Source organism: Fukomys damarensis, unplaced genomic scaffold (assembly GCF_012274545.1).
Source record: "Fukomys damarensis isolate Sample0158 unplaced genomic scaffold, DMR_v1.0_HiC HiC_scaffold_15, whole genome shotgun sequence".
In the NCBI taxonomy this organism is placed as follows: domain Eukaryota; kingdom Metazoa; phylum Chordata; class Mammalia; order Rodentia; family Bathyergidae; genus Fukomys; species Fukomys damarensis.
The window spans coordinates 41,404,254-41,425,959 of NW_022900927.1; the positions used below are offsets into that span (position 1 = coordinate 41,404,254).

Below are 21,706 nucleotides of genomic sequence, written 5' to 3' on the forward strand. Positions count from 1 at the left end.
CTCTCCCTCTCCTAAGCAAGAAGAGGAGAACAATGAAATTTATATCAATAGGAAATTATGCAAGTTATTTGACATAAATAAGGTGGGTTTAGCACTTTATGCTTCAGCTCATTTCTAATAATCTTATGATCCCTAAACTATGGAGAAAGAAATTTTCCAGGGGCCATTTACAGTGAACAGTTCGGGGAGTACTAAATTGGTGCATAAGAATCCTTGCTCATTACCAAACTGAATTGGTGATGCCTCTATAGCTTGTATTTTACCTGCTTCTCTCAAACAGTAGCTATTCCTTTTTGCTTGTTTTTTTTTTATGCTATCTTTTCTAGTCTACTGTTCTGGTTTGTTGTGTAGATAATTATTGACCCTTAATCCTAATTTCCTAATATATTTTGGTGATCACTTTATAGAAGTGATCCTTATTAGGAGATCACATGCTGAGGAAGAAATGACAGCAACAAAATGTAAATGGCAGAGAGAGAAGTAGCAAGGAAGCTCTAAAGCTTATCTAAATGGAGCAGCCTATTTTGAGTTTACCTGGAATTGCTGTGGCTTCTTTAAGATTCTCTCATGATTTCGCACTTTTATATTATTTTATTTTTATTTTCCAGAATAATAAACCCTGTTGCTTCCCAGAGATACTTTGTTTAAATCAAATCCTCTGAAGAAAAATCCAAATGGAAAATCTGCTGAGTTTACTTCATACAAAAAGTTCTTTTTTTAATCTGTAGTGTTTTCTTGATAGCATTTTAATGATTAGTTTTTCTAGTGATTCTGTGAAGACCACACTATAGTTATTGCAGAGGAAAATGTTATCTCCAGAAGAAGAAGAGATTTCCAGAAGAAACTCACCTGATATTTTTCTAGCAAAGTGTTTTATCCTTTACCAAAGCTCTTAGCATCACCTCTTGTGTGATTAAATGGTCACTTCACCTGTATTATAGTTTTGTCATATTATTTTGATTATTTTTCTTCTTTATATACACTGTAGGAGTTATGACCACCACATTTGTTATGTAAGACACCTCTTAAAACCTATCTTGATCCGTGCAAACTGGTGAGGAAAAAAATCAACATTCCTCTGTCACTGATATCACTTTAAACCTAAAAGGTAAATAAACTAGATCAATTAATCTTGATTACTCACAATGTATATACATGGTCTCCCTATTTGTCTCATGTTCTTACTACTACTAGCTCTGAACTAGTAAGAAATATTTCTCAGATAAGAGACAATAGGCCAGTGAATTAGAACCTGGGACTGATGAAACAAAACTAGGCTTGTCCACAAGGGCATAAGTGAAGAAAGGTAATTATCTTTTTTGACTAATATAAAAATTAATTTAAGGAAAAATGGGGGTTTAATAATTTAAATAATTTTAGTTAGCTATAAAATTGAATTCATTTTTCCTAATGTTTTACTTAATGTTATTTTTCCTAATGTTAAGAAAAATCCCATATACCTTGTTTTATGAGAGTCTGAGATATGTACAGTGGAAAATGCAAAAATACTATTATTACAGAAAGAACTGCAGAAATAAAATCTCTAGAATGTACATGCTTTCAGGCACAGATTTTAAAACTGTCCTATGAAAATGATATAGTCTGTAATGAGCAGTTTTAATGTGTTAATAGGAAACAGAGAAATTGGCTTTATGGGAAAAGAGTCCATCCCATCCCTTTAGAATTATGAAACTTTCCATTTATGTTTGTTCAAAGATTTTGTTGTGTTTTCTTTTGTTTTGTTTGCCTGTTTTCTGTCAAAAAGTGTGGAAAGTTGGCAGTGTCTTCCCAGGGACTAAATCTGTGATTGCTAACATCCTTTGTTTTCAATGACCACATTTAAAAGTTAACATTTTGTTTGAAAAGTCTGGAATAAGTCACTGTATTTATGAGAGTCCAGGTTGGTATCTGATGGTCTCCGTCAGAAAATACTGAGAGCAGGAGGCAAGTAACACATTATTATTCTTTATCATTAACATTTTGTTTTTCATCCTATCTATATTTGAGGGTGAAAAAGAACTTTGGTTCTATAAATTTAGACATTTATGAGAGGGATTTTCCTTCACTTATGATGAAGAATATCAAAAAAAGTGATTTATGAGTCAGTCAAGTTCAGTTAATGAAAAAGTCAGAATATTTTCAAAGTTGCGGAATAGCTCATCTGTCTGACTCTATAGTAACATATAACATCGCAATTTTATATGTAACATTGTTGATAGTCCATCAAGTTTAACTGTTCCATTTTATTTTGTTTGTGCACATTTCCTCCGTATTCTTAAAAGGCATCACAGGCAATTCTGATAGACTTGTCAGTGAGAGCGAAATGGATGGATTTCAAAGCTTCTTGCTGGTATTGTAGAAAATGGCAAAGAGGGCTGGGGATGGAGCTCAGTGGCACCATGTCTGCCTGGAAAGCTCTCAGTCATCAGCTAGATCCCTGGTACTGGGGAAAAAAAATGGCAAAGAATGAACTCATGGCAGAAATAGATCTTTCTGGGAATTTTTTATGAGACCAATAAAAACTATTTGATTTTTTTTGTTCCAGCTCCATTTTCCCCCAGTTTTCCTTTATGCATGATCTGAATATTAACCAACTGTGATATAAATATGCTACTCATTCTGAAAGTGGCAGAGTTGACGGATGAGAATTTTAAACTGATATTCCTAAGTGTGAAAATTCCTTTTCTTTAGAATACAATCTCATTTATTGCCAGCTACTTAACAAAAAGCTATCAGCAGATTTTTCTTAATTCTTATTATATTTGTTTGTGGGATCTCTACAATAGTAAGATTTTAGATACAGAACTTTATCAGTTGTTTTCAACTCTCATTCTTGTCCTACTCATTAAAGCTTATACATATTTTGTAGAAGGATTTTGGGAAGGATAAGTAACAGAATATTTGTGAAAATATTTAGGAAAAGTTGTGGGTAAATAGGGGGGAAGAAGAAAATAAAATATATTTAGCCTAAATTTTCGACTTTACTAAAAATTAGAATCTCCTCAAATATGTCTTACATTAATAATGATTTTTAAAAAGTGCTATGGGCCTGGGCATTTAGCTCAGTGGCATCATGCCTGCCTCGCAAGAGAAAGATCCTAAGTTAGATCCTGGTAAAAAAAAAAAAAAGTCCTAAATAAGTCAGGTATTTTAGCAGATACCTATAATCCCAGGACTTTGACAGGCTGAGGCAGGAGGATAGAAAGTATGAGGTCAGCCTGGACAATTTAACAATTTAGCAAGACCCTGTCTCAAAATTTAAAAAATAATAAATTAAAGGTTCTGTGACCTAGCTCATTGCATACAGTACAAAAGTCCTGCATTCAAAACCTACTGCTACAAAAAAGAAAGAAAAAAGTCATATTTACAGAAATTTACCGTGATTTTTCAGTGTTACATTTTTTCATTTATCTGCTTTCATAATATAAACATTTAAAGCAGAAAAGAGGAAGATATTTTAGGGCAACGTGTGTGTGGTTCATGAAATCATTCCTCAGGGGATATAAGAGTTAGGTAACAGTTACTGATGCTTTCAGAAATTATCCTTCCATTTCAAAAAAAGAAACTTTTCAAGGAATTCCAAGAAGAACCTTTGAGACTCACATAATTTGGAAGTAGAAAACTTATATTTGGAAATCAATACCAGTAGGAAAATTGATTGGGCAAAGAAAATGGATGGTGATAACTTAGATGAATGATTATCAGTAACAGGAATATGTAAAAGAAAACTCCTCTGGTGAGAAACAGATAAAAAGGAAAAGGGAAACTTTGAAGTGTTCACTCAGAGTTTTAAAATCATGCACTGGAAACTTGCCTCTTTAGGGTAGGTTTTCCTTTTTTTTTTTTTCCAGCTTTAATTGAGTTTATTGGTACATTTTAGGGATACAGTACAGTTACATTCATTGTTGGGATCTTGTACCTCTACATGACAGGTCTTGGTTCTCATTTTTTCCCCTTACCTCTGCCCTCCCTTCACCCCCTCCTCCCCTCCCCAACTACAAACACTTTATTTTCATCTTTTCATTCTCTCACATTTTTTTTCCTTTCCCCTTTTACTCTTTCCCTACCCATTCCACCTTCCCTACACCTTTAGCTCCTTTCTTCCCATTTCTAAATTTCAGTAATCTCATTAGAATCTTATGCATTGTTGCAGATTATTCACACCAGGGAAACTATTTGGTATTTACTCATGTGTGACTTATTTATTTCACTTAGGAGTATATCTTCAATATTTATCCATTTTCCTATGAATGAATCTATTTTCTCATTCTTTATGGCTGAGTAATATTCCATTTTATAGAAAAACCACATCTTCTTTATCCAGTTTCCAACAGATGGGCAAATGGGCTGTTTCCAAGATTTAGCTATTACAAACTGTGCCACTATAAACATGGGTGCACATACTTCTCTGTGATATAATTCTTTTAGTTCACTTGGAAAGATACCCAGCAGAGGGATGGCTGGGTCAAATGGAACCTCCAGTCCAAGCTCTGAGGTATCTCCATATTGATTTCCATAGTGGTTGCACCAGTCTGCACTCCCACCAACAATGGAGAAGGGTTCCTTTCTCCCCACAACCCTGCCAACATTTGTTATTGTGTGATTTCTTGATAGCAGCCATTCTTTGTGGGGTGAGGTGGAATCTCAGTGTTGTTTTCATCTGCATCTCTCGAATGACCAGTGATGTGGAACATTTTTTCAAATATTTTCTTGCTGCTTTTACTTCTTTGTCTGAGAAATGTCTGTTCATTTCAGATGCCCATTTTTGGATCGGGTCCAAACACTATATTTCACAGAACTAGAGAAAAAAAAATCCAAAAATTCATTTGGAACCATAAGAGACCTAGAATAGCAAAAGCCATTTTAGACAACAGACACATGGCACCAGGCGTAACAATTCCCAATTTGAAACTAAACTACAAAGCCACTGTGATTAAAAACAGCATGGTACTGGCAAAGAAATAGGCCTGAGGATCAGTGGAACAGCCCGGAAGACACAAAAACAGATGCAGATGTACTAAGCTACCTCATCTTTGACAAAGGAGCTGACCATCCTCAGTGGAGGAAAGATAGCCTTTTTAATAAATGGTGTTGGAAAAACTGGATGTCAACCTGCCACAGATTAAAATTAGACCCTTATCTTTTGCCATGCACTAAATTAAAATCCAAATGGATTAAAGATCTAAATATTAAAACAGAAACATTAAACTTGCTGGAAGGTAAGTTAGGCAGAACTCTGGAAGACATTGGTATAGGAAAAGACTTTATGAACAAATCCTCAGTAGCACGGGAACTAGCAGATAGAATCAACAACTGGGATCTCATCCTACTAAAAAGCTTCTGTACTTCAAAAGAAACCATCAACAGAACTAAGAGACAATCTACAATGTGGGAAAAAATTTTTACCAGCTGTTCCTCAGACAAAGGACTATTATCAAGGATATATAGGGTAGATTTTCTATAGATTTTTTTAAACTAATGGATTAGATGCCAATCTTTGTGCTGTTGTAACTGAATGTTACAGACCAACTTAAAAGACGAGAAGCGAATGTCTACCATTCTAAAGGCTGAAAATTCCAAGATCAAGACAGTGGTGTCTGATGAAGGCCTCCAGTTTCAAAGTTGGAAGGAGAGGGGCAAACACATCTTATCAAGTCTTTCAGTAAACAAATTTGACCTTACATGACTCCTTCGTAATCATCCCATTTGGAAGGCCATACCTCATGGCACTAATGAACTGGGAATTAAATTTCAAAGCAAAATTTGGAGGTAGCAAAAGCATTCAAATCTGAGCAGTATCTGATGGAGAAATACGGACTTAGTTTATGTCAGGGCTGTTGAGAACACGGCCATTGCATACAGCTGCAAAAGTTGTATGTTTTCCCACTGCATAAGGGAGTGAAGAGCAGTTCATCGGCAAGGGTTGTCCTGGAATTGCTGCTTTTGTCAATGAATAAATGGATATTCAGGGTATGTAACTGACTTTGCGTTGCTTCCTAACTTCATACTGCTACCATATTTCCTAAAACTGTCCTGAATATATTTTATTTCTTTTGAAAGATAAACCAAGTATTGAATAACATTTTCAGAAAATAGGTAAATATCAGATTCTGTTTTCGTTATCATACCTCTTCATTTTTTATTTTAGCGTCATATATTCACATAGATGGAATAATAGGCTTCTTGCTGACTGTCTCTCTCTCTCTCTCTCTCTCTCTCTCTTTTTTTCTCTCTCTCTCTCTCTCTCTCTCTCTCTCTCTCTCTCTCTCTCTCTCTCACACACACACACACACACTTAGACCCACACATTCACACACAGGTGTTTTGAAACATCTCTGGATTTCTTAGCGATAATGTTACCAACTTTTCAAGTTATCGAGTCAAGTGGCTTTTTAGGGTGAAGGGATAAGAATCTTAAATCATACCTGAAATTTAGAAACTTTTCCGGAGATAAAGATAATATTTTGAGGTCACACTGATTAATTTAACTCAGATTAGGGTTAAAATCATAGGCTGATTATATGTTAGAATTTCAAGGTAAATGAAAATTTTAAATAGAACTTTATAAAAATGTTTTCTCAATTCTGGAAAAAAAAATCAGATACACCCTCAAGATACCTGATATTAGGAAAGGGAGAATTATCCTTTAGATTTATAAAGGGTAGAGACAATGAAAATAGGTTAGGTCTTAAAATACTGGGTTGAAGAAAGTTCTCAAATGATCTAATGCTAGGCTTATAGAATTTTCACAGGTATAACTTGATAACTTCATAAATGTCATTTTTGATATCTTCAAATGATTATGCTTATTATATCTTTCTTTTATTTAAGCCTATTTTATGTGATTTTCAAAAATAACTGAAAAATATAAAATTGACATGGGGAGCATAGTAAAAAAAGATTAATTTTATAGAATTTCATTTTTACATTTTATTGCATATAAAATGATTTGATAACACTTACCAAGTTGTCAAAACTTGGTTTAAGGAGATTTTCTGTACCTTTATAACACAGTATATTTATGTACATATATGCCAACAGAAGTGGACCTTTCAAGCATAAGTATTTTTAATTTTGAAATCTTTTTGGGTATTTATCTAGATGCATAAGTCTACTGTTTTATTGTTGTACTGAAATTTATGTAGCATGACTATCCAAATGATTATGGTGTTTTAAAAAACAGCCATCCTGTCTCCATATATGTGTAGTCTTTTTAGTCTTAGGAGTTGATATCATAAATGGAAGAAAATCAACAATTAATGCCATTACAAAGTATTCTACATTTGCTTTTCATTGTATTTTATGGTTGAGGTCTGTGTTTGATTAGTTTTATTTTCTCGCATAATTCTATCAACATAGTTGAAGAACCTATAAGATGGTAAGTGTGTATCATGGAGAATGTATACTTTTCACCTCTCCTGAGATCATCCTAACTTTAGTGGATAGTGTTTGCATTTGCAAAAATCCATGAACAGTTTTATTATCATATCCTTTGTACTCTTCACTTACTGTGGTTTAGCCAGGTACCTCATCTTATTTTCCCCTGCTTCAATACTAAAATAAAGATACATCTTGGATTATTGCCCTTTCAAAATATTGTAAGCCTAATACTTCTACATGCATCATATTTTCCCAGGTATCTGAAATAAATTATGCCAGTGGGGATTTTGGTAAGATAGATTCTAAAATAGATCTTACTTAGTGTTTTAAGTGTTTGAAGCTTGGTCTGAAAAATAAATTTAACTCTATATTCACTATATTTTGCTTCTTTTTTTTTTCTTTGGTATTGGGGATTGAACTCTGGACCTTGTGCTTAGGAGGCAGGCAGTAAAACCACTGAGCTAAATCCCCGGCCCATTGCTTCATTTTATTATGACTAAAAATTTCCTCATAAAATATGAAGACAAATTATTCCAAGTGATCATTTAACATTCTATAAGTGCAAATTATTTTTTTACTGAAATTTAATGCAAGTTCTTATCTGGATGAAAGATAATAAAAATACAAATTCTTGAAGTCTAATGTGAAACTAATAACACTCAACAAATTTGCTAGATGGACTGGAGGAAAACAGTTAAAAGTTTGACTTTTTCTTTAGGCTTCTAACTATTATAGACTAATAACACTTATTCCTCTAGCCTTAAATTCTAAAAACTAGACAGGAGTCTGTAAAACAATATTATTTAGCAATTAGACAACACATGTCAACAGGTCTACGGTCCCCAAAAGTAAAGCTATCAAGAGGAGGCCCATGATTGTGCCATCTTACATCTTAAAACCAGTATCCAGATTACAGGGTAGGGATGGAGAATCCAAATAGAGTCTGCCACAAAAGTATATTTCTTTATAAGAGGTGCCAAAGTAACTGCAGACAAAACCTAAACATTCCTTAATATAGGTTAAAAGAAAATCTCAAATGTGGGTTCACTGTATGCCTTTCAAGGACTACTTGACATCCATTATAGAACAAGTTATAAAATCAAAATGGCTACCAGCCAGTAAAAGTTTACCAGGTGTGTATAATACAATATAACGTGACTCAGACACAGGAAAAAAAGATCCATAGAAATCTATTTCACAATGACAGAGATGACAAAATTACAAGACAGGAGTCTTATTTAAGAGTGTTATTTAAGCAGGCAGAATAAATCATGAACATGATGATAAAACGAAAGACATAAGACACTCAAGTAGAATTTCTAGAGATGAAAAATTCAGTATCTGAAATAAAACTAGGTATCATTAGAACAGATTAAATATTGTAAAGTTAAAAATTAGTGACCTTGAAAATATAACAAGTTAATTGATGGCAAAAATGAAATAATAAGTCTTAAAAAGCTAGGAGATTAGGAATGTCTGATACAAATCAGGTTGTCCCACATGTGTGTAATTGGAGCTCTAGAAAGAGAGATAAAGGGGAGGCAGATAATATTTAACACTTCAGAAAGCACTGTCTAAAATTCTGCAATGTGCTAAAATTATAAAGAAAACAACTGCAAACAAAACACACACAAATACAATTTGAATTGCTATGAAAATGAATCTTAAAAGGAAAATGTTAAAGAGGAACTAGATAAAACAGCCAAGATGGTGATGAACACGTATCACCCTTCAGATACACCTCTTATCAGTTATGCAAGTGAGAAAACAGTGAATTAATTATCTAGGCATGGTGACACACACTTGTAATCCTAGCATTTGGAAGGCTGAAGTAGGAGAAGCACCATGAGTCCAAGGTCTGCCTGTGCTGCAAAGTGACTTTAAGGCCAACCTGAATTACGTCATGAGACCCTGTCAAAACCAAACAAAACAAAAGTAAATAAATAAAACAACCCCACCCCCCCAAAAAAAGTAGAGAAATATCATTCTTATCGAGGAAAAAAATTGTTAATTTAGAATTCCACTAAAAAATGAAGGACAAATAAACTCTTTTTCCATCCAAACAAATGGTGGACTAGTTAACCACTGGCAAATCTGAATAAAAGAATTTCTGTAGGAAGTAATTTAGGGAGGTGGAAAATAATTCTTGTGGAAATATGCACTCATACAAAGGAAAGAAGAGCAAAAGAAATGGAAATTATATGGTTAATTATAAAACTTATTTTTAATCACTGTTATTTCTCTTTTTAAAAGATAATTTACAGAAAAAAAGTAATTTTATATATGCAGAAGAAAGTGTATGATAGCAATAACAAGAATGTAAGAAAGAACATGAAAATATTGTGGGAAGTTTGTACATTATATGGAATGAACAATAATATGATACCAAGATAAATTAATGGTTTATATAGTAAACCCTAGCAAATATGAAACAACAAAATGAAATATTATCATCTACATGAAATTCTCTTCTAAAGGCACAGATCAAAGTAAAAGAATAGAGAATATCAGACACTAACAATAATATGATGGTAAGAAATGTTAACACATGTATAAAGGGACTTTCTGTCATATGTATTAAAGGATTTACTTCATTAAGAGTAAACAATCCTAAATGTGTATGACATTAATGATAAATCTCCAAATACACAAAACAAAATCTGATAATGTTAAGACAGCATAGAGACAACTAAATGTTGCTAAAAGCTGTGAAGAGTGTGAGATTATGCCCTGCTTGCAATCTAAAAGCCACACTAGCACGTGTTTGTGGAGGCTGCCCCCACTCCCGTCAGATACTAGTAATAGTTTATTGCTCACAGCAAGAGCAGTGGTTAGAATTTCATCTTTTTTTTTTTTTTTTTTTTTTGGTACCAGGGATCAAACTTGGGCCCTTGTGCTTTCAAGGCAGGCCCTGGAACCACTGAGCTAAATCCCCGGCCCTAGAATTTCATCATTTTTTGTGCTATTTTCCCAAGACTTAGCTTGTACAGCACAGTGTGACAAGAATGAGTTATGACTGCTCATGCATTGGTTTAAAATGCAGATGAGGCACTTTGACCATAGGAAAGAAAAGTCTTGTATAACAGCTGCGAACAAACCTCTCACCATTTTTCCAGAACTCAGGCATCTGCTTCATGCCATGCTTTGCTCCAGAAGCAAACATTATCTCTATGTTTCATGGATGTTTGCTATTCAACCCTTTGTAAGGGTAAGTTAACATAAAGGTACAATTATCTGTTAGTAAGATTGCAAAAAGGCGAGTATCGGAAGGATTGTGACCTAACAAAAGACAACCTCCAGACTAGGACAAATACTTAAACAAAAACCACATATCTAGGATGTGAGCTATGTCTAAAAGAACCATTAAAATACAACAAGAAGACTCCCAAAATGGGCATTTTGAAGATGTTACACTAAAGATAATATGTTCAGCAAGTAAATGTAGGAAAAACAACTCAACCTCAAAGTTATTAGGAAAATTCAAATTAAAACTGATAAAACATGACATGTTTCTAGAAGAGCTAAAATTAAAGATTGATAGTACAAAGTACTGATGAATAGTAGAGTAATCAGAACTCCCATGCACCATGAGTGAGAGTTCAAAATGGCATGTTTTAGGGGAAAATTGGTAGTTTCTTATACAATTAAATTTATAGTTATTTAATGGTCCTGAAATCCCCTGTAGTTATTTGTTCATTAAAAAAGAAAATAAATACCCACACAAGCCATGTGCAAATATTTATAGAGCTTTATTCATAATGTCCACAATCTGGAAACAAATCATGTGTCTTTCTCTTGACATGTGTGTGTGAGTGTGCGTGTGTGTGTGTGTGTGTGTGTGTGTGACAAATGGTGTCTTATCTACATGATGGACCACTTCTCAGCTACAAGAAATAATTTGTATTATCCATCACAACATGAATAAGTCTCAGAAGCACAGCTAAGTGAAAAAAATCCAGACAAAAGTATTATTTGATTTTACTTACAAGAAAATTTAAGAATGGAAAAGCTAATGACAGAAATCAGCCCTTCAGTCTATTCCTGGGTTGGGAGTAAGACATTAACTTCAAGGGGGCATAAGGAACTTTTGGGCTATGAAGAAAAGAATCTACATCTTGATAGTATACCTGGTCACATTGAGTTATTGCATTAGAATTCTAAATTTATTATTATTATTATTATTATTATTAGTAGTAGTAGTAGTAGTAGTAGTACCAGCGATTGAACTCGGGTCCTTGCACTTGCAAGGCAGGCCACCGAACCGCTGAGCTAAATCCCCTGCCCAGAATTCTAAATTTCTATCATGTATGATTTTTTCTTCAAGCTGTTAAAAATAGGAATGTAACTCTCCTGATTTTATCAAATATCAGAATTGAAATAATATTTTTTTCTTTTAGGAAGCGTGTTTGATAGTGGATCATTTTTTTCTCATAATCTGTTTCTAATAAGTGATTACTGGTTTGCCAATTTTCAATACATGAGATTGTATTACTTAGTTTGGAAATAGCATCACTGATACTATGTTAGAGCCAGGTGAGAATTTTCTTGTCACCTAGAACCTTGGCTTTAGATAGCCCTTGTGATTTTTTCCTGCTCCATTTTATGGAAAAAATAATCAGGAATTTATTTCATTTTACTTTTGAGAAATTTCTCCCCCTTTTCAGTCCTTTTATATTCTGGACTTATTATACCTCTTGACCTTACTTCTCTAATTGTCAAGAATTTCATATTTCCTGTGACATTAGTAGCTAACATTTTTAACGCTTTCTACATGCAGTCTTTTCTAATGATTTTATACAATTATTTTCTTTAATTCTCACAGTTCCTTTGGGAAGGAAGTACAGTTTTTCCCCCATTTCATAGATGATGAAACTGAGGTATAGCAATGTCCAAATTCATACAGCTATTAAGGGAGCAGGTATTTGATTATAGTACAATTTAGGAAGCGGTTCTCAGAGCTATCACAAACTTCAAACCTTATAGAGTAAATTCTAGTGTGTAAGAGCTTAATTTATGTAAATATGCTTCCCAGACCTCTCCCTCTCCCTTGTGATTCTTACTCTGTGGGTTTGGGATGAAGTCAATAAGCCCTGTATTTCACGAGCACTCCAGGTGGTGGTTTATTGAATTCAGTTTGAGAAACCTCATTTCAAACTTCACAGTCTACTGTGCCTCGTAACTGCTACCTTAAATTAATTACTTGACTGCTCAGTGAACAACTCCTAGCCCTCAGAATGCTGATGTTCCTTTAGGATGAAATGAGATGACAGCTCCAGACACACAGTGAATTCTCTGCGATAAATTAATTAGTTTTCGTTGCTCTTGGTGGCAAATGTTTTTGCATGGTTAGGACATAGTTGACCATAGTTACAATTTCAACTCCATATTTCATTCATAATGAAATAATATTAGACAATACACCAAAGGCATTGCAATGTGAACTATTATCTTATTGACTGGGAATAGTTTTTTTATTTGGAATGTTCCAGAGATTACAGTGTGTTCTTCCTTAACATATGTTTCTAAAATACTAATAAGCTCATTTGCAATTGGTAAATGAGTCAACTATATTAGTATAAAGCAAAAGACGTATAGCTTTATGTGAGGCTCTATCTGTCACTGGGGTGATTTGTTCTGGGGAAAGGGAGGCAAATGGTCAAAAATAGAATTACAGTACAATCTGGGGTGGGGAAAAAAAAGCCCTTGGCATGAATGATCTATAGTAAAAAGAATACTTTGGGCTCAGCTTTTAAAAAATTAAAACAAAACAAAACAAGTGCCTGTATCTGGAACTTATTCATCGTGGGCTCATCTCTAGTTCTGAACAGTTTTTATATATTTCCAGGTGACACTGACCCTCTTTCCAGATCAAGAACAAGCCCATTGTCTCATAGTTTGCCTTCTACCTGGATTTTTCTACCATTTCTTTTTAACACTTCAATAGCATTTCTACTCACTGAAAAAAATAATAATAACTCTGGGCTGATGCACTCTCAGGTGGTCCAAATTATCTTCCAAGTTACCAGTGCTGTCCTTGCCGGTGATCTCCTCCCCAGATTGCCTATGTTTTGAATGGTCTTCCTAGAATTCATTTTTCTTGCAAGTCCTGTTTGTTTTTAGTTGTGACATTTTGTTTGCAATGTGAGGGTGCATATGTCTCATATAACAGAACTGTCATTTTAGGAATTTTAGGAACATTAGTCTGGAAGTTATAATGTGTTAAGTGTTTGGTAAATTACAAAGTAACTTCCTCAGAGAAATCATTTCATTTCTCTATCACCACTCGTGTTATATCTGTTTCTTAATATCCTATTGTGTAGAGCTCTCTGGGTTACTTTTTGAAATGTCTGCAAAATGTGTAACTTGTACTAGAATTTATTTTTATGCTTTATCAGCAAAAACATATATTTTACTATAGTTACTGGCTTATTCATCTATAAATTATGTCTCCTTACCTAAACATACGTAATAATTTATAGAGACATGAGTAGTTGGCCAAAGAATACCATTCCTTGACTACAGAGACATTTTCTACACTAATGGTCATGATTCTGGTAATTACCAAATTTAATTGAGTATTTGTATTAAGAATCAAATCATTTTTCTAGGAGCTTTGATTGTACTTTTACTGATTCTTTTCTATTATTGATTTTCTAAATAGATTAAAACAAGACTAATTTATCTTGCATAATTCTTAAATAGAAACAGAAACATATGAAATGGAAATCCTACTGTTAGAGAGGAAATTGCTATTAAACTCTCAATACTATCACCCTAATATGATTTTTACTACTAAGAGAATTATTTTTCTCTATTTATTTTCTTCATGCAACAATTTTAAGGAAAATAGTAAGGGTGAATCAGATCTTAACTTAAAATTTTGCCTCTGACATACTTTTACCAGAAATTGCACTCAATAAAATATTTTGTGAATGGGATTAACACCATTCATTGTCATTGAATATATATATTCACACATTTTTTAGAAGCTTAGAATTTTAAGTTGAATTTTATCTTAAATAACAATGCCATTTAAAATTATTTTAAAGATGATTATTAGAGTGAAAATCCCCACTTTCTAGCTGCTACAGACTTTGTTTACATTGTTCAGTGTATCTGAATCAAAATCCTTTGTCTGGCAATGAGGAGAAAATAATCGCACCTATACTTTGGAGGCATTGCAATGACTATATATAGTACATTATGTGCTTAGTCCAGGGACTTCCATGTAACGCAATCCATGTAACTGTTAGCTGTGAATATTTTCATTGTCATCATAAAATTTAGGAATACCAATATATTTACAATCTTGATTACTATTTACTGTATTTCATAACCCGGGCAAGTGTGGTCTCCTGAATAACTTAACTGCTTTAGTCAGTTGCAGTATACATGAATTTAACCAGATTTCATAGGATGAAACAGAATGAACGCCAGGCTCTGGACTGTCAGTAGTGAAAAATAGCTGGAAATCAGACAAACAGCTTCATTGCTGAAATTGTTTCCGGGCTAAAAGTTCTTCCAACAGCTGTTTGTTTTGGCCATTAACATGTCCATTCTTCTTCTATTTTTTTTTTAAGTTGGGGGAAATATCATTTTCGTTAAAAAGAGAATAGAGGTTGGCTATTTCTGAAGTCAGGAAGAACTCCTGTCCTTACACTATTGTGATCTTTTGGCTTCTTTGACGCTTGAATTGAGGGCTTTTCCTTTTGTTGTTCTCTTTATTTACCCTGGAAGCGCAGACTCCAGACTGCTGTAGTGAGAAAAGGCAAAACTAGGAACTGTTTAATCTTAGGGAAGGGGCTTTTGTAGCATTTACCTTGCAAAAAGTTTACTCCCCAGGGGAGTATTTAGTATTACATAGACATTGAGTCATACAGTAAAAAGGGAGAGGGGGTGGGAGGGAGGGAAGGGGGGGAGGAGGAGAGAAGAGAAGAGAAGAGAAGAGAAGAGAAGAGAAGAGAAGAGAAGAGAAGAGAAGAGAAGATCCCAACTTTTAAGAAAAGATACTTAACTGAAGATGAAGGGAACTTTTACTTCATGAAAGTTATATTATTAGTGTTTTTTTTTTTTTTTTAAATCAGGATGACTGCTAGTTTTGTTTAAAGTATTTGTTCTGGAAATACTAAAGTTGGAGTCTACAAGACTGAGGTTAGAAGTATTTTCTTTGGCAGCAAAAAGATACTTTTATAGAAGCCATGCCTGTACTCGGGGTTGCCTCAAAACTGAGACAGCCAGCTGTTGTGTCAAAGCCTCTTCATACTGCTCTTCCGATAGCAAATGTTGGCACTGCTGCGTCAAAGCATTATTCTTCAGGACCTCTGGAACTTGCTGAAACAGAGAGCTCAATGCTTTCTTGTCAACTTGCATTAAACTCAACCTGTGAATTTGAAGAGAAGAAATCTTTCCAAGGAAAAGCCAAGGAGAAAGAAGACAGCAAGGTTAGTAGCTGAGGGTTACCTATAGACTCACATAGCTAAACTGCAAATTTCCTTTTAGGAGAACTACAAAGCATGATGTGAAATGGGGACTAATAGAGGAGTAAAAGTGTAAGACAGTATGTTTGTAGAGTAACTGAAAACCTGGAAATTTGACTAATGTAAAAATTATAATTTTAGCTTATAGTGGCAAAACTCATGAGCAAATTTCAATGAAATGTGCATGTTACAATTATGTTAAAATTAGTATTCCCTATTGGTAAAGTACTTAATTACTTGTTAATATAGTTAATCCTAGCTTTATATATATACATATATATATGCATATATATGTATATATATATATACATGAGTATTTACACATACATATATGTGTGTGTGTGTGTATGCAAAAGGAGTTTAAGGTATAAAAAATCCTACAGACACCAGCACTTTTCTCTAAATATGATTTAAAAGAATTCTGTTGGAATATTTGTGTCCCAGACTACTCAATTCATTATTATATGAAGAAAAGTATTTTCCTTGATACTGCTCATTTGTATGAATTTTCACATGTGAATCGAAACTCTATTGTTTTACTTATTACTGACATCTTCTTTAGGCATTTAATCTATGCTGTTCCGTGAGCATTAGCGCATAGTTCTTTGTTACTGAGCCATACTAGTAGAGTTGCTTGCTCTAGATGCAAAATTCCAGCCTGCCCTGCAGCTAATGGCTTTCCTGAGCTCTTTTTGTACTTTGAAAAGCATCACTTTTTAATGACGCATTAACTGTGATGTTACCATTCTCACTCGGGCTTCTTAGTTAATGTTTTGATTTTGCTTGCCTTTTCAAATGTAAGTGGGAAACAAAAAACGCTGCACTTAGAGAAATTTATTCTGCCGGTACAAAAGAAAGCCCATTCCTATTGTCTGAAATTCTTATTCCATCTATCTTCACCTGTCCAGGTCTTTAAGTTTCAACCCTAATGCCACACTGTTCGTAAAGTCTTTGCTATCTCTCTATTCCTCTTTCTTTCTTGTGATTCTTTGTCTATGGAAATATGTATAGTACCCATATTTACAAATATGTATTTTAATTCCCTGGATAACTTCTTTCTATACCCACTACTCTGAAAATATATGGATTCATAGCTTACTCTTTGCCCCAGGTGCTTTCACTGAGGCTTTACACATAATTAAAAATTAAGTATTAATGGAATGTATGAATAGAGAAATGAATGAATTAATGAATTAGAAAGAAGTAGTTCTGAGAAAGTGTTAAGTTTTTCCTGTTTGGATCATTTCATTTATTAAACAAGGAGTCTGAAACAGATGGTTTTAAAAGTTCTAACTCTACCAAAGTATTACCTAATTATGAAATACCAGTTAACAGTAAATATTATAGTTATACTTGTCAGTCATGTGAGCAACTCACAATGAAAGCAGAGAGCAAAAATTAACAAAACACTTAAAACATTAGCTTTCTGCAAATAATTAAAGATGAGCACCATCCAACTTTATTCTAATGTTCTTTGTATCCATAATGTAATCCATAATTTGTCTGATGGATTCCAAGGAAAGGATGGAGAGCCCCATTTTCATTGCTAGATGTGGCTGTCATTAATGTAGGTTTAGTCAAACTTCTACCTAGCTAAATGGCCTTGGTTTAGGACTTGACCACTAAGAGGATTATTTTCAATACAATTTTGCTGATCACTTTGGTTAGCAAATAATAATCAAAAATTCACCAAAATCACTCTATGCCAAGCACAGTTATATTTATATTTCAATAGAAATCTTTTTACTGTATCACTTATCAAATTAAACACTTTTCCAAACAAATGTAAAGAATGCCCAGTCAGCATGTCAGAATATTTCTGAACGTTAAACTCTTTTTAGAGATTTTTTTTTTTTAAACCTTGGGGCAAGAAAAAAAGGAACTGAAGAAAATAGAAAAAATAACCAAGGTAATTAGAGAGACAGAAAGGGCTGCAAACATAGCATATTCAAAATAACAGTAAAGACAGGGGAAGCATTTATTTTTTAAACTGGGAGATAAGCTGTAAATAGCCAAACTCCTGACTTCAGAAAATAGTCAGTGAGCCAGGTTTTCTTTGTTTCACTCACCATCATCCATTTGGGGCTTCCAACTCTCTATTTTGAGTAGATACATAATTTTCACTTGATTAAAAAAGATATATTTTATTTCATTGGGTATTTTGACATCTCATCCACTTACTTAGAGTTTCAAGAACTTATACCTAGCTATAATAGAGACTAGAAAATGCATTGTTTACTATAGGCAGCCATTATGGGTTCTATTTCTAGGTGAAAATAAACCATAGATAGTACCCACAATAAATGACTGTCATTAAAAAGCATTTATGTGGAGTGCTCAGTCATTGTACCAAACGGTCTAGTTTGAGAGTTTCTCATTTTATTCTCATACCTTTTCAAAGCTATACTGTATATGAAATGCCCGAGATGTATCTTCACTCTACCACTTCCTACACCCTTGTTTTTCACTAGGGCATCATTCTGGTCATCTAATCTTGAATTCCTAGGCTGATACCTAATGATTTATACAGTCATCTTACATTCTATATGTTGCTAGAGACTAAACATTTTATTTCTATACCATGGCTTGTATTCATCCCTTTCAGAAGCATTTCTGTCTCTTGGTCCGTGTGTTTTTCTATCAGTTGTTTCAGTCGTTCCAAATTAATATCCTGTCTCCTGCGCATTTTCGCAAGCATACATCCAACACATTCACCATGCTGACTGATCAAAACACTAGCTTCTTCTCGTGTCCCTCCAGCCCCCCACCCTCTTCCCGCAGCCCCACTACCTATTGGGTCTCCTTTGTATATTTCCTGAGTGTCTCAGGTTCTTCACATTGTTCAGTTCCACTGTCCCTAAATATACACCATTTCTCAGTTTGAGGTAACATATCAGTGGAAAATGCACTGTAATATGTCAAGGGCTTATGTTTTGCTTAGCTATATCTTATTCTGATTTCTCATCTTGAATTTTCTAATCTCTCATATGCATTTGCTTTTCTATTCTTTCTGGGCACTCACCCAAATGAGGAAGAATTGCTTTGCCTTAGAAGCTCTATATAAGAGTCAGTAGTTTAAGGTTACAGAAGAAGAATCTGTTTTTTTTGTAGCTCAGCAAATAACATACAAGCATTAGATAGCTCTTCTCATGATAGTTCTTTAGCCATCCGAAACACTGGGACTATTTCCTTGGCCTTTACTTCTCAAATGCTGCTTGACCTGCAGCTCTTTCACACCTACTGCTGTTGCCAACTTCTTTCCACGCTTGTGTCCTCTTTGCTTTCCCTCTTGAATTACTTATACAAGCATAAGGTTTTTAAAAAGTGTTATTATAGGAAGCAATAATTTTCCAGTACCTACCCTGTATTTTATAGGAAGTTTCTCATTTTATTCTCAAATCATTTCAAAGAAATAACTGAGGTATAGAAAAAATAGGAGTCATTTTTTAGAACCAGCTGGTAAATAATTTCAAAATCTAGAATTTGAATCCAGGTTTGTCCCAAAAGGACTTTTTTAAAAAAATCAATGTAGTACAAGATCCCAGTAATGAGTGTAACTGTACTATGTACCTAAAATGTACCAATAAACTCAATGAGGAAAAAAAAAAATCAATGTATATTTTTTCTTCATGACTTAATTGCAATATTTTTTCTAGTATCACCCCGGTCCTCCAGATCTCCCTGAATTTTTGAAGATATATTTCAAAAGTCAAAATATAAACAAATTGCTCTGACAGTAAAAGGACAAATGAACTCTACTGATTTGTATGAGGAAAGGAAATTTACATCCTACTGAGAAATAGAAACTACTTTAAAAAGTTGGTTTTACATCCATGTTAATATGGATGTTCTTCCACTTTTCTTACTCTATGAGTTGTAAGGGCAATAAGAATAGGGATTATTTTTGTTCACAAAGGGCTAGGACTGATTTGAAAGCCCAATATACTCAAAAGAATTTTATAAGTTGTATGCTTAAGCACAAAGACTAATATATACAATCATATTGCATAAATAGAATTACTAATGAGGACAGTTTTTATGACTGAGAGAAATCCTATTTGGATAGACCATTAGAAAACACTTGCTGCTGTTGGAATTTAGTGGGCAGATAAGGCTCAGATTTAGAAGAAAATTATTCTTTTAAGGAGAAATTTGAATGGAATAATGCCTGGTGAATAAACTATAATAATGGAGCAATAATATGTATGAAAGATAGAAGGCTTGGTTGAGATGATCAATGGAAACAGACTTCTGTAGGGACACAATGGGGACCTTTTTATTTACGAATGAGGCAAAATTACATTGGCAATGGTATATAGGAGAATTCATTGCTAAGGAGGATCTAATACTAATTGATGTTTATAGATGCTTCCGTATGCTGGGTAGGGAGCCAAGCATTTCTGAAGTATCTCCTTCAGTATTCCTAATAGCCTAATGATGCAGTTATTGTTACTATTTCCATTTTACAGATAAAGAAACTGAGGCCAGAGAAGTTAAGTTACTTCACAATATGTAGATGTTATAGTGGGGTAGAGCAGAGACCCAGCGTAAGGCTGTATAGTCACAGACCTCTTAACCTCTAAAAGAAGCTGCTACCATACTGAGTTCTACTAGGAGAAGGATAGAGATCTAGGGATGGACTTGGTCTCTGTATAAAATTGCGGGGCTTAAGTATTAGACTAACATTGCTAGCAAACTGTAAGTAAATCATTGGTTGTATCCCAATTCCTAGAATTATCAGAAGGCAATTAAGTTGACATATGAACTCTGCTGAATTTTATGAGTAACAGAAATAAGTAAGAGGAACCCCACGACAGAAAAATAGCAGCAGATGTCATAGAGTATATCTCTGGCTCTGGCTTCCAGCTGTTTCCTTTTGGAGGGGTTGCCTGATTGCTGAGGACTGTTAACACTCTGGTTGGCTTGCTCACATTGTAGCGTTTCCAGAGCTGGCCAGGCCTACAGCTGTAGAGGTCAGCCTTCCGGTCCCTGGATGATTCTGCCTTCCTTGCCTGATTCTGCTGTGCTTGCATATTTAGTTATTTGTATTTAAAGAGACATGATTATTCCTTTTTATAGTTATAGCTCTTACTTCAGACTTTATAACTAAAATTTTCATGTTTGATTTAATTGTTTTCACCTGGTGGTAGTTATGTTTTGAAAATGTCGTAATGATGGTTGAATTTTTACATTTTCTTTCCTGGCAGAAAGTTCAGGGTTTGGTACTTGTAACACATATTGCTCTCAAGTCACAATTGGTAGAAATATGACAATCTGATACTGTTTTGTGTTACTTTAACTTGTGGTTTATAAAGTTTTTAAAGATTTACATTTCATTTTTGAAACCACAAAATTATTAAAATTTTCTGTATCATTATTGTGTTAAATTTATTGGAAACACAAACTATTCTTTTGCACTTCAACAATTTGTGTATATTTAATGCCAACTTGCTAAACACATTGTTATTTATTTCCATTACCATAACCAATATTCTTTCTTTTGATGGAAAAAAAGTGCTCAATATATTGTTTATGAAAACTTAAAATAAAAAAGAGTTCATTCATGTTTTAGCAAAATAATTGCTTTCTGTTTGTATCTGTGCTCCCACATTACCAACAATTACATGAAGTTGATTTTGAACCTGTTTTACTGGATGCCATAATTAAAAGCACATCATATATAATAAGAACTCAAAGATTTGAATTAAACTTTTCCTAGATCTAAAGGATAAATAATGTAAAGCCTGTGCTCTTTGGTCTCTGTTATCTGTAAAAGTTAAAGGACAGAAGAATAAATATATAACCTTAAAATATCTATTTCCCTTCTCTTTTCTTTTTTTTTTTTTTTT

General features: G+C 33.8%; 1 protein-coding gene across 4 annotated transcripts in view; it reads left to right on the forward strand.

The window, feature by feature from the left end:
* Nucleotides 1–21,706, forward strand: part of Nav3 (neuron navigator 3) — a 772,995-nt gene that overhangs the window by 418,299 nt on the left and 332,990 nt on the right. For 2 of the 4 annotated variants that reach the window (XM_010639521.2, XM_010639522.2), the window contains exon 1: nucleotides 15,449–15,821. The exons of 1 other annotated variant lie outside the window; for it this stretch is intronic. In XM_010639521.2, coding sequence (XP_010637823.1) covers nucleotides 15,579–15,821 — 243 coding nt within the window. In that variant the 5' untranslated portion in view covers nucleotides 15,449–15,578. Of the gene's footprint in view, nucleotides 1–15,447; nucleotides 15,822–21,706 lie in introns of those variants that run through there. One more of the 4 variants, XM_033763794.1, reaches the window with a different exon arrangement.